The sequence below is a fragment of the Poecilia latipinna genome, unplaced genomic scaffold, assembly GCF_001443285.1.
Source record: "Poecilia latipinna isolate Pla-1442-1.1 unplaced genomic scaffold, P_latipinna-1.0 Scaffold819, whole genome shotgun sequence".
Classification (NCBI taxonomy): Eukaryota; Metazoa; Chordata; class Actinopteri; order Cyprinodontiformes; family Poeciliidae; genus Poecilia; species Poecilia latipinna.
Window position 1 is genome coordinate 202500 of NW_015113435.1, and position 13817 is coordinate 216316.

Consider the following 13817-nt stretch of genomic DNA (forward strand, 5'->3'; position numbering starts at 1 on the left):
GGGGGGATTGGATGTGTTCCCTGGGGGGGGTCAAGATGTGGCAACATTTCCCACTCCTCCTTCCCCTCCCTGGTCCAACCTCTGTTTTTTCTCTGTCTGTCTCCTGTCTTCTCCTCCTGTTTGCTCAGGATCTCAATGTACTAGTTCAAACATTGTTCCCACCAGCTGGCTTGAGCTGCGCCATATGCACGCCCTGTCAAAGCAACCGTTGTCATGGATACTGGCAAGCTCCAGAATGAAATGAGGACCCGTGGTTCTTAAGGAAGTGTCGCTCGCCGCCTGACTTTCATTTTCCATCGCCTCCTCGATTCAAAAACGACACAAAACGACAACAACAACAACAAAAGCACAAAAACCTGTGAAGTTGTTGTGGCGCTCCAGCGTGATGCTTGTAGGCCGGCGCAGAACAAGCTATTCTGCTGCGAGGAGCCTCCGTCTGTGCAGAGTGTTCTTTACCGCCAGCCTCTCTTATGTGTCTCTTGAAGAATCATGTGAAGTTGCTCGCCAAGCCTCCACGGAGCAGGAGGGGAGCTGAAAGCCCATGAAACCGTAAAGAAGTAACCGCATCCTCAGTGTCTTTGATTCTCATCAGTCTGTTTTGTTTTTAACACGTTGTGTATTAATAAGCAAATCTATTTACTCGGGGTGTTGCACACAATCTCATGAGATTAATTCCACTTGTTACCGCTGTACTGAGTTGTCTTTTGTTGTCGTTTGGTGATGTGTTAGCTTGACATCCTATTGATTCCTATATTCAAGTAAGAAAGGTATAAGTCCTTGAAATGTCCTGTTGTGTTGATAGAGTTTCTCTTTGGGCAACACTCAACTACCGTATCTGACTATTAATGTTGATGCTTTGCATATGCTTTGTAGTTTCCATTTAGCAATAAGCTAAAGGGCTTTTTTGACCTTTTAAGTGACCTTGGTGAAGCTTTATGCTTCCAGAACCCTGATTTTGTTTTGGGAAAGACAAAAAAGGAGCCTTTTTGAATACTTTTTGTTTTAGAAACATATTGTTCTCACAATTTGACATTTATAGCTGTATCCAAACTGCAATGGAGTATTCAATGATTAGATATGTGTAAAAACACAGTTTAGGATCTGTGAATCTTTTACTTTAAGTGAAAATTATTTTTTTTTTTTAAAAGGGGGGGATTCTCATGGTTTTCCAAACTGTTGCTCAAATCCGGTCTAGTTCATGTGAACGCAACATCGCATATCATTTTCCCGTCTCAACACGTGTTGGTGAAAAATCGTACAGTTTGCCACGGCGAACTTCAAATACTTCCAGACATGTGTAAACAGCTGTGTAGTAATTTTTTTTTTGATTCATCAAGATGGTGAATCTATTAATCTCTCCATCTATCTACCCATCCGCGGCACATAAGCACCCTTAATGCACAGTGTAAAACGCGGACTGCCGGTTAATTCATTCTAAATGTAATCTGATGTTGATTTTGTCAACTTTAATTACAGCTCCCAGGGACACTTCACATGGTGCTGCCTCTACTTCACATTGATATTATGAATATGCAAATGTGGTGGTAATTTGCAGAGGGAAGTGGATATTTCAGTTGAGTACACACTAGACAGGTCAATTCGGCTCCCCGTCCCCCCCCCCCCCACCCCTTACTTCTTCAGAGGTGCTCCAGACAAACCGTATTTATTTGTGATCATAGCCACACGAGTTGTTACTGAAACATATCGCCGGTGCCGTTTGTTACTTAAGATGTGTAATGTTTTCTCAGTCAGCTCCGTCTTTCAAGATGCCTTTTGTGTTGTGCTCTCGTCTTCCCAGGCACTACAAGCAGCGAGGCAATTACTCTTGCAGCAGCCAGGCAGTGGCCTGAAATCTCCAAAGAGCCAGGACAAGCAGCGTCCACTGCAGGTAAAGAAGTTCCCTTCCATCTAATCTCCAAAGTCCATCCGTAGTACACGCTCCTCCGCATAAAGAAGATTTCCTCTGTTCCACAAAGCGTGTTTGGTTTGCCCACGCAAAGCCTCGGACGAGAATCTTTTAAGATGAACAAGTCGGTCCCATGGAACCTCGCAAGAGTAATACGACAAAGAAAAGTGCAGGCTTTACTCAGAGTACGTGTCAGTCGGGCCAGACTTTCTTGTGATGAGTGTATCCAAAAGGTTATTTAGTGATCTGCTTCTGCATTCTTCACCAGATCCATGCGTTGTTGACACAGGAAATCCTCGGGTTGGTTATTATTTGAAATGTGCGTCAAGTCTGAGTAGCCGGTCGCACAGCTAATTTTATCCGCCTGCCATTTCCCTCCCCCACCCCTTCGGTGCTAATTTACCTTATTGATTTGTAGGGTTGTCTATTTCTGTTGTCAGTGAGTCGGAAAAGGTCACACATACACCGGTGCACAGTTTCACACTCGTCCGCGCACACGCCGCCTGCCACCCTCTTTCTTCCTGGTGTTAAGATATTTTTCTCACATGAGCATCCTCTTCATCCCACTCGTTCACGTCAACAAGGCAGTTAGTTAGTTTACCCTTTTATCAAATTAGGTAAGGCCCCTTGACATCTGCTCCTATTTTTCATATATATATTTTTATTTATCATAGTTTTAGCGGTTTTAAATTGACGTGTGAGAGTTTGTGCCCTGCTCTAGGCTAATAAGTACCATCAAGGAGCAGTGGTTTACCTCATTAGGAAGCCCTGTGCATTTCATTAATGACAGGGAAATTGGCGTTAACCTCACCCGTTGATATTTTCACAGAGTCTAACAATGGCGACACCTTGAATTGGAGTCACACCCCCATGTATCTAATTACACACCGGTGAAGAGATAAGGTTGGCAAAGACTCTTCTGTCATATTTCTTCCTTGAATTATTCAGCGCAGACTCCTCAAACGTGTTAATATTGATAGGACTTTCACAGACGGAAGCATCCAAATTGCACCTCGAAACTGCGGTATTTTGGAGGCCGTGGGATCCGAAGTGAGTCGGTGCCCTGCAAAATATCTATAACCCTATAAACTTGTTACATTTTGTTGCTGATGTACTGCAAAAAAAACAAAAAAACAAAAGCGCTTGCACACACACACACGCGCACATACTTTTGACACACCTAAAGACGATGCATTGCAACCACTTTCCAATAAGTGACAGAAGACTGACTATAGATTATTTGGTGGTGGTAGTGTCATACTGTGGGGATTGTTTCTTTTCAGGATTTTCAACATTTTTAACAAATATAAACACAAAAAGTCTGACGTGCATTGGTACCCGCACTCCCTGAGTCAGTACTTACTGTGAATACATTTTCCCACATTATGATGCTGCCACCTAAAACCTGAAATTTACGCCAATGTTTCTTTTCAAAACAGCTTTGAATCTGTCAGATAGGATGGAGAGTATTTATGAACAGCAATGTTCCAGAATTTATGTGTAGGTTTTGACTAGTCCATTCTGATGCATGCTTATCTGACGTAAACCATCTTATTGTGGGTTTATTTTCTTTGCTCTTAAGCCATTTTGAGCTTCTAAGAGGTTTTGTTCCAGGATAGCTCTCTGTGTAACTCTAGCCATCCTCCATTAACTCCTAACAGCTTTTCTGGCCTTTTTCATTTGGCATATTACATTTTCATCTCATCTGACCAGAGCATTTTCTTTAATATTTTCTATTTCCAAGTACAACATATTGGAATTTGTTTTTGTAACGTCGCAAAATGTGGGGGGGAAAAAAGTACCTCTGCGTGACAGCGTAGATTCAAACAAAGGCAATCTTGATTTAATATGTGTGTGTCCCCACAAAATCCAAAACATGATTTGTGGATCCATATCAGTTTAAAGATGTATTGGATGCTTGACAACTGTCCACCCAGGTCCAAGCACTGTACTGTAATAACACCAGCGGATGGTAAATATTGAATATTTACATTTGCTTACTCCATCCTAGACTGGTCGACGGTGGGAATCAATATGAATCTGAGGGCCCGTCATGCTCCCGGCATGTCCATTTGTTGATCCAGCCTTTATTAACATGGTCACCTCTTTGTTCTAAAAGTTTGCGGCCACAGAGTTGCACTGTGAAAAACAAAAAGAGGAACTGTTGATTCTGAATTCCAATTCAACTTCATTTCTGCAGTAGGAATATGCAGCTGAGCAGCTTTGAATCCTCTCATTTCAAATGACATTTTCCCCATGATACATACATACTCCTGTGTGTAAATATCAGAGTAAAGCAGGAGAAACTTCCTTCATTAAAACACCCTTTTTCACTGCCAGTTATTTTTTTTTCTTCTTCTCTTTTTTTGTTTTCTTGTCTTGAGGGAGTTTACTCAATAAAGCTGCATTATTTACCTGGATTATGAGGCCACAGCGGACGCTACAGTGCAATATTTTATTAGCTTCACAGCCAGATAAAAGTCAGCGGCAATCAAGCTACATGTTTTCCACCCGAGGAATGGCGCGGATTGATCCCCTTGTATGATTAGTGCTGCTGAAAGTGGGAAAAGGATTAATAAAGCCATGACATCCTGCTTATGGCAGAAGACGCTGATAAATCCTCTGCCTGTTTTCCCCTCCTCTTGTTCTCCCGTCGTTGCTATTTAGGAGAGAGAAATGATCCATAGATCATGGCATGTAAATTATTTAGTACACAAGCATCTAAGTGCCTCGGCTTGCAGTTTTAATTACTCGTATTAGCAGCTAAAGGCTCTTGCCTGACTAATTCTATCCGTTCGCTCGTCGTTGCTGCTCAGAAGTTGATGATGCGGAGGCAGGCAGCTCTGCCACGGAAATATGCACACACACACAGGATACAAAATAACAACAGCCCAACAAACACACACACACAGAAGCTGTTTCTCCACATTTGCGTTATGTGACAGGTCTATTATTACCCAGTAAGCCCACGGGAGCACTCAATAAACACCTATTTCTTCCTGTAAATCCTCCTGTCTCCGGCTGCTGCTTACACGGCTCTCCCAAGGCACAGCACCCTCTTGTCTGTGCTTCTTTTTTTTTTTTCTTTTACCATTGCTCATCTCTCTTCTCTTTGCTGATGTTTTCACTCCGCCCCACACCAGAAAAAGGCATTCATACACTGACATTTAGAATACAAATAAAAAAATGCGGACAAGGAGATATGAAAGGGATTACAGAGGCCTACGAATGTGGAAGTTGTTTCGCTCAAGCCCGCATGTACATAATGCATCTTTACACTCGCTTTCGCTTGTATGCAAACATGACCAGTAACTCTTAAAGTTTTCAGCTGTGAAGGTGGTCTGTTCAGTTTTATGACGGTCGGTGATTAGACGTTTAAATGATGTCAAGACATTATTTGGAATTGTTCCCTGCATGGTTTTCCTGTCAAGATTCCTTTTCCAACCTCAAATCTTCAGTTCTCAGTCTGTTTCTTTCCCAAATTTAAACACTTAAATACAACATTTAGCAGAGGAAGACACGCATGAAGCAGAGATTTTGTTGGGTTGGCAGGAAGGAAGGAAGAAAAGGAGGGAGGGAGAGATGGAGGGAGAGAAAGAAAAAAGAAGGAAGGAACGATTCAGGGAGTTAGAAGAAAGGAAGGAAGAAGGAAAGAAAGGAGAGAAGAAAAAAGAAGGAAGGAACGATTCAGGGAGTTGGATGAAAGGAAGGAGAAAGAATGAAGGAAATATTCAGTGGGTTGGGAGGTAGGAAGGAAGTGAAGTGAACTTAATCTGTGAATCAAAGAAAATAGTTCAGTCCCATCCCATGCTTTTCCAGACCGTGTAGGAATTCTGAGTTGCACTTAAAACAGTTGAAGTTCCCAGTCCAGACTTTACTCTGCCAGTGTCGGATGGACACTCGATAACGTGAGTCTGCAGCTCCACCTCGATCTGGCAGGGATTAAAGTTGCATCCTGCGTCACCCAGAGCCAGGTAATTCGCCCCAAGCGGCTGCTGCGACCACCGTGGTCACCCTCACACACCGTCAAGCTGCGAATGCACTTTTATGAGACCAATAACTTTGGTTCCATCTGTGCAACATTCGTTTCAAAGTAGAAAGGCTTTATGGATCGTGAAGGATGTTGGCTTTTGGCGCCTTTCTCCTGTGTTTGCAGCTGTCTGCCCAGACCAGTCAGAGTAGCTGTGGGCATTGGGCCATCTCAGGAAGTGTCACACTTTTAAAGGTCAACTTTACACATTTCAGCAGCAAGCCAATATCATCTCAATGGAAGCGCACGTCTTTTAAAGGGTCTCGGCGCTCGAGTACTAGATGGCTTGCTCCAGTGTGCTTGGTGAAAAGGATGCTAGTTCACATTTACATTTATGAATATATCTTTCCACTGCATCCCCTCTGGTTGCATCTGAAAATAGAGAAAAATTATCACAGCAAAAACGAGAGGGTTTGGGGGGCGGTGGGGAGATATTATGTTATTCATGAGGAAAACTTGTGTTGACTCTGAGGAAGAAAGAAAGAAAGAAAAAGAAAGAGAGAGGGAGTGAAAAAAAAAACGTCAGCATGTTTTAAGTCAAACACCCTTGGTTACTTCTTTTGTAACCAGAAAACAAGATTTTTTTTTCCCGTGCGCTCCCCCCCTCTCCCTCTAACTCCCTACCCTACCTCGTCTTTTTTTTTTTTTTTTATTTTTTTTCTCTTGCATTTACACCTACAGGACAAGATTGCTAAATTGCGAGGACAGAGTAGGTTCATCATTGTGATGCAAAAGAAGTTGAAATGCAACCCCAAGGCGAGGCAGCTGAGTTTGAGGGATCAAGAGAAAGTGAGAGGGAGGGTATAAAAAAAAAAGTAGCTCAGACCTTTGATGTAGCAGCAACAAATTTACCTTGTGACAGAAGATACATGGGTGCAATAAACGAGTTATACCAGCCCTTACACATGCAATCAGATGATTCTGGCCAGGGTGTTAATTGGATCCTAACCGGCAGATCTGATACGCCTGGGCCCCAGTGGTGAGGGGGGGGGGGGGGGGCCTTTCCAAGTGATGAACTATAATTCACTGAGCTGCTTGAAGCACTTGTAATTTACTGTGTGTCACTGATGAAGAGGCTGATCCAGTGGAGGCCATATTACCTGCAACATCAGAGGAAAATGTCCCCCAACCTTCCCCCATCATCCACCCCAAATCCACACACACACATACACACACACACACACGCACGCACATACCAACATTCCCGTCACCTGCTCTCACGCTTTCTATTTCAACTCTCTCCTCTCGCTGCAGTTTCCTTTTAATTCTATCCATCTCACTCTCTTACTGTTGCACCCCTTTAGGGAGTTTGGTAAGAATCAGCGGGGAGAGAACTGTGCCAGTATTTTTTTTCTGATAAAGGTGTGACGGTGTGTGCTGATAATGAAGCAAACAATGTGCATGAGCTGCACACCAGTGAACAGTGGATTCACGAGGCCTAATCAGTAAGTTTTTACATGTAGAGATAAATCAATATGGAAATTGTGCTAAGCCCATCCCGAGCTCCTCTGGGACTTCTATTAGATGCTTTTACATGATGGGTCTTTATGTTATTATAAATTGCAGTTGCTGTGCACTCCTGCCAAACTGCAATAGAAATTGATTTAGGAAAACGTTCAGTAATCCACTTAACTTTACGATTGACAAACTGGAATATCGATCTCCAGAAGCCAAGCATGTGTTGGAGACATGATCCCGTGTATGCATGTTTGATTTAAACTCGGATGCTAATTTTTATGTCGTTTTTTTTTTTTTTGTTTTGTTTTGTTTTGTTTTTGTTTTGTGGGTGGGGGGGTAGCAAAAGTATTAATACTCCTTTACCTGTTTTACAATTTGCCGTAGACAAACTGTGAAGAGGAATGAAAATGATGTGATATGGTTTTCAAAATATGGCAAAAACAAAATCTGAAAAAAAAAAGTAGATTCAAGCTCTTTTACTCTGATGCATTCAGAACAACAAACTGCCTTCAATCACCTGATTAGTCCATCATCCAACATCAAGATGCCACCGCCACCAAATTGTGTGGTGGTGAAATGGATTAGAATAAGTTGCTTTAATGTGAGAAAACGTGGCTGGGAGGTGAATACTTTTGAAAGGCCGCATACTTAAACGTCAGAGTTGAATCCTCCCGGCTTTAGCCCCGCACTGCTGTTCTGCTACGGGAAGCATCCCGGCTATCAGTATCGCTGTAATTGGCTGGCAGATGAGCAGCAACTAAAAGGGAGCCGAGAGGTCACAAGTCAACAGGCTACCACGGGGGTCTGCGTTTTGCCAAACAATGATGAAAGTGTTGGGGTTTCTGCCCTCTTTTCCTGATTTCTTAATCTTTCCCCATCTCTCTGTGTGTAAAAAAAAAAAATAAATAAATAAAGCCAGTGGCTTAATTAGCAGTCACTTCTTTCCTGCCAAGGATTCACAGTAATTAAAGACAAGGACCCCTCGATTTCTTATTGCTTTTATCTCTGCGGTGTCTGAAGCTCCGCTCTGTTTCCTGTCCTTATGACAGGAGCGTCTGTCGTTGATAACCGCCCTACAGTGTTTGCGGTTGGCATCTAATCACCAGTTCTCCTTCTCCTTATTGGAAAGTGAGTTGTGTTAAAACTCAAGTAAAATGAAAGGAATATGTAGCCTAAATAATTTTTTTGCCTTGTTTTGATAGAAACACATTTAACATTTACTCTTTTCAAGACAAAATTCATCAACAACAAGGGGGGTTTGAATGCTGAGCTTACACTAAATCAAATAAGCTTCAAAGCATCACTTATGGTTCATATGACAATGAAAGGGTTACAATGGGAATTTCCAGTAGTAAAACCTAGAGTCTAACATTTTTAGGTACTAAGACTCCAATGGCTTCATCAGCTGTGGCTAATTTTCAACATTTCAATAAATGTCATCAATACCTTCTGCATATCAAAACTGGAAACCCATCCTTTCTCTCTGGATAACAGAGAAACAAATGGATGTACAGTTCTCTCTCCTGCAATAGGAGAGCCTATTCGTGACGCGTGGATGTTTACGCCGCTGCCAACGTCTACTAAATGCTCATTAATTTCATCCCTTCGTGGCAAAATCATTTCAAGGAGAGGCAATTCAGCCTCCTGTTCCTTTCAATTCAGCGCTCACGTCAATCAAGCCCTCCTGCAGGATCCTGCAGAATGGAGGTGTTATATTGCCGCAATTATCATGTCATATACTCGAAAATGTAAATGAACGTGTGTGTAAAATTAAATTTATGGGTTGTCAGTGAAGAATAAGAACCAGGAGAGCAATTACTTATCTGCTTTCATCTTGGAGCCTCTGATACGTCAAGCAGAAAAGCATGCAGTTAAATGCTGGAATTAGCATTGTGCTGCACTTCACAGTGGATGTGGGCCAGTTCTTTTTTTTCCCCCTCTCTTTTCTCTTCTTGCCTTTTCTTTCTTTTTCTCCCGTTTTTTTTTTTTTTTGGTGATTATCACCCATTATGTATAAAGCTAATGACAGCATAAAAAGAGCTTCCATATTTCATAAACTCGTTTTCTGTTTCTTACCCCCTTTCCGTTGCTTTAATTTTGCACTTCTTGTTTGAAGTCTTGTTTTATTCTCTGCTGATGACATCCTGCATTATTCACCTACAAATACCTGACTTTGAGTGCCTATATTTCACCACCCACACAACGCAGAATCAGTTTGAAGCTCCGTGTACAATTTATATTTAATTCCACTTTACATATGTATGCGCATACATTTGTGGTAAACCCTGCACGGCTACGCCTGCATCTATTTTTTTTTTTTTCATGCCCAAACGTCTTTGAGCCAGTACCCAATTAATACCCTTAATGAGTGCATCTCTGCTGTTGTTTTCCCGCTGCACTTGTCCCATTGTAATGGCATCTAACACAAAACCAGGAGTGACTGCAGGGGTAATTACTTACCTAGCAAATGTACCTTTAAGGGTTAATAACACTGAAGGTGTAAGCACAGCATTTGCATAATTACACATGAACTGTTTAATTTGCAACTTTTGACAGCTTTTGTTCGACGACTCGCTTCTTGTGAACGCAATTTCTCCTGTCCCCTCGCAAGCACGAAGGAGTCCAAAGAAGAAAAGAGATGCACCCACAAACAGCCGCCACCTCCTCCATCGCTTCCTACCTTAGATGGAGTCCCTTCTCTCTAAGACCCTAATGAACAATGGAGGCAGGATTTGTTTGAATATGAATATGAATGTGCAGCGGGGCCGGCTGGAAGTTGACCTTCAGCTGTGATTTTCAGTTCATCAGGATTAGTCAAGGCGGGCGATCAGGAGCCACTAATGCATAATGACTTCTAAAATGAAAAATGTGTAGTGACCATGCAAATGTCTCGGCTAATCAAAGAGGGGGGAGAAACCTGGGGTGGCGGAGGCAGCGAGGGCGGGGAGGAGGGGTGGGCATCGAGGAGAGGAGAGCTAAACAAGGACGTGTCAAGGCCTGACAGAAAGAGGGAGAGGAGCAGAGAGGAGGAGGGAGGAAGGAGAGACATGCATGGAAAGTAATCAAGCCAGCTTGATTAGCTGGCAATGAGGACAGGGATGTCTTATTGGCCCCTTGACACTCCATATAGGCTAGCTACTGTCATGGCAGCTCCGTGGCAAACACTGTTGCAATTAGAATCAGTGGAGGTGTTACTCCGTGCCGATGTTCCAACCGTGTTTGTTTGTTCCAAACACTTGTGGCTTGCACTGATTTCCATGTATGCTGATGATGTTAGAGTGTACTTTAAAGGTCATACAGAAGGGATGGACTACGCCTCACTTTTTTTTTCTTTTTTTTGGCAGTCTAGTCAAGTTTTGCGCATTGGACCAAGGTATCAGCTCGATGCTAAATCATTCACAGGTTCTTACTCTTAATCTTTTCTTCTTTAGGCGTTCAATTTTTAAAGCTGCCATGCGGAGCCAAAACTCCAAAATAAAACTGTTAGCTTCTACTCCCCTGTCAGAGTGCGCACACGCAATCAAAGACGGCAGCAAAACATATTGTCTTCATATTGATCTGCTGTCTCAGAAGTTTGACGCTTTTGCCTGAGAAGAATTTGGAAGAAATGAAGTATTGTGTTTCATTTTTTTTTCTGCCACTGGACAAGTTAACGTCTAGAAATGGTACCTTTTTTTTTTGTTGTTGTTGTTTTTCTAATCAACATGTCCACAGAGTTAAATTAAAAAGGAGTTAAACATCTGCTTCGTTAGGGGGTGGGGGGACGGCGTTTCTCACCTTTATTAAAAACTTAAAGGTGAGTCCTAAATTCCCAGCACTTGGCAATGTGTTATAATCAATTTTAGAGTTGTGCATTTTTAAGCTGTTTAACAGCAGCAGCACTGATAGGTACTCTAAAGTAGGGGAGTTCAGGGGTCCTGCTAATTAAGGTCTATGTCTATTTAAATCCCCCCAGCTTCTCCCAGCAGAATAAAAGCAGAAAAATAAGATCAGCAACACAAAGACACAGCACCCATGTGTCCTTCAGCATCTCTTCTAGGCTGCCAAACGTCACAGCCTGCTCTCCCTACCTTTCCAACCACCAGTTTACTCATTCCCAGTAGATCCACACTTCTGTGTTAGATGCATTTTTTTTTCCAACGCTCTATTTTTCAAACTTTTTCCAATTTTTTTCTCATCTCCTTACCCGTTCCCCCTGCTCTCCCATTGTTTGCCCTTCTCTCCACTCTCCATTTTCACATTTATTGCATCTTGTTTGTCTTGCCCCTCTCCGTGCCTCTTCCCTCGCCCCGACTCTCATTCCCATCATTTCATTACATATCATCCATGTCCAGGTTCCAGTGTCAGTGGCCATGATGAGTCCCCAAGTGATCACGCCACAACAGATGCAGCAGATCCTCCAGCAGCAGGTTCTTTCCCCACAGCAGCTCCAGGCTTTGCTCCAGCAGCAGCAGGCAGTGATGCTGCAGCAGGTACAGCAGACCACACACTCACACAAACACGCATGCACAAAGAAAACTATGAAACACTAAAGCAAAAAACAAACTTAATGACACACGCACCCGGGAGATTGCAGGAACAACACTCAAAGTATGCATTATTCCCTGCACATTCACACCTGTTCGACTCAGCTCAGTTTATTTATAGGGAGAAAATTCAAAATGAATGTCACCTCTTGGCACTTGTCAAGAAAATAAATCAGCTACATTTCAGTTTCAAATTCAGTTTGGTCCAAATTTTGTTCAAATCAATCCTAGTCATTCACAAGATGTCAAATCATGTTTTCAGATTCAGTTCAGTTCAGAAAATACAGTCACATTCAGTTGATCATTTAATTGATGATTGCGTCAAGTTGTTGATTTAATTCTGAATGTGTGGGGACACTGATGAGAAACCGCTGGCTTTTATCTGGAAGCCACCAGGACCGAGTTCACAAGAGCAGCTGCAACTGTGTCCTGTTCCAAGGTAGAAAGGACAAAGATATAAAATAAGTGCTGAGCCTGGTGTCCCTTTTATATAAGAAACAAAAACAAACAGCTTATGCAGTGGCTTCATCCAGTAAAAAGACCAAATTGGTGGAAATAATGCAAACTTGGGGAGCAGAAGAAGATTGAAAAGCGAGGCGATAATGGCCAGTAGCTTCTGGAATACCTAACCAGCCTGATCAAAAACGCAGAGGGTGTGACGCGCACAAAAGTAGGGAATTCTATTTTTGGAAGGTCTAAACTCCACAGAGAGTTGGACGGATAAATAAAAATCACTACAACATTTCTATAAAAGTTGCATTTTATAAGGGTTTTACATCTTGACTGTAATTTTCCAAGATTTACGCGCAGTTTGTCAACACACCGTCTTAAGTCGTTCCTGCCAGCACTCACTTTTGCTAACTCACCACAGTGTCCTTGACACGCTTTACCAAAAAGAATCCTAAAGTGATGTACATGTTCACGTCACCTCTAATTAACCGTCTCTGGTGGTGTCACTGGTTCAATTCCCTGACAAGCTTCCATCAGGGACTCTGGGAGCAGCGCTGAGCACAGGAAGCTGAATGATAGGTGATGGATGATGTAATATTTGAAATCGACTTGAGGAAGCGCACGCTTGGTACAGTCTCATTTCGGAGTTGAAATGCATTTCCCATCCATAGACTTGATTAAGGGAAAGAGAATAGTTTAATTAAGAATGTCAGTCATTCTGATTGTCCCTCTTTAATAATCGTGTCACTACTCCAGGCGTGGTTTCAATACAATTGAATGTGGTTCCAAGCACATTTTAAACTTATGTTTATTGCATTTTTTTCAACACTGTCCTTAAGCTCCACTGAGCTGCTGACTACTTTGTGATTAAATCAGTAATAGGCTCTGAACTATACCTGTTGTGCTTTCTCTGTGTTCTTTTTCAAACACCTTACCAACACTGAGTCATTTTCACTTAGTAACAGCATCCACACATCACATTAATGTTAATAATAATAATAATAATAATAATAAGATACGGTCGGAAAAAAGGCCCCTTTTTTTCAGAAATTGACCTTTTTCTAGTCGGGTTGTCTTTTTTATCATTTGGAGATGAAGAGTTGGTGAAAAATTGTATTCAGTGCATCTTCTCTTTGTTCTTTGTCTTTCTGTGGATGTTTATGTCTACAGCAACACCTGCAGGAGTTTTATAAGAAACAGCAGGAGCAGCTTCATCTGCAGCTTCTCCAGCAACAGCATCCCGGCAAGCAGGCTAAAGAGGTAGATGCAACATCACGCCTGATTTCCATGCACAAGAATTTAAAGACGCGCAGGAGATACAAAGACAAACACACACAGGGAAACAACTGTATGTCTAATTTCCATGGATGGAGTTCCACTTTCGAGCTCCTTCTCATCAGCCAAAACCAAAAATGTATACTTCCTGTTCCCTTTCAGGAGAAACTGA

The 13817-nt window shown here is 42.3% G+C and overlaps 1 protein-coding gene across 7 annotated transcripts in view; it reads left to right on the plus strand.

Annotated features, from left to right (window-relative positions):
* The window catches only part of foxp2 (forkhead box P2), a 123133-nt gene that overhangs the window by 75867 nt on the left and 33449 nt on the right, over window positions 1-13817 (plus strand). For all 7 annotated transcript variants that reach the window (XM_015047307.1, XM_015047311.1, XM_015047312.1 and 4 more), the window contains 3 exons: window positions 1799-1888; window positions 11729-11866; window positions 13541-13630. In XM_015047307.1, the coding sequence (XP_014902793.1) occupies window positions 1799-1888; window positions 11729-11866; window positions 13541-13630 (318 nt within the window). The remainder of the gene's footprint in view (window positions 1-1798; window positions 1889-11728; window positions 11867-13540; window positions 13631-13817) is intronic.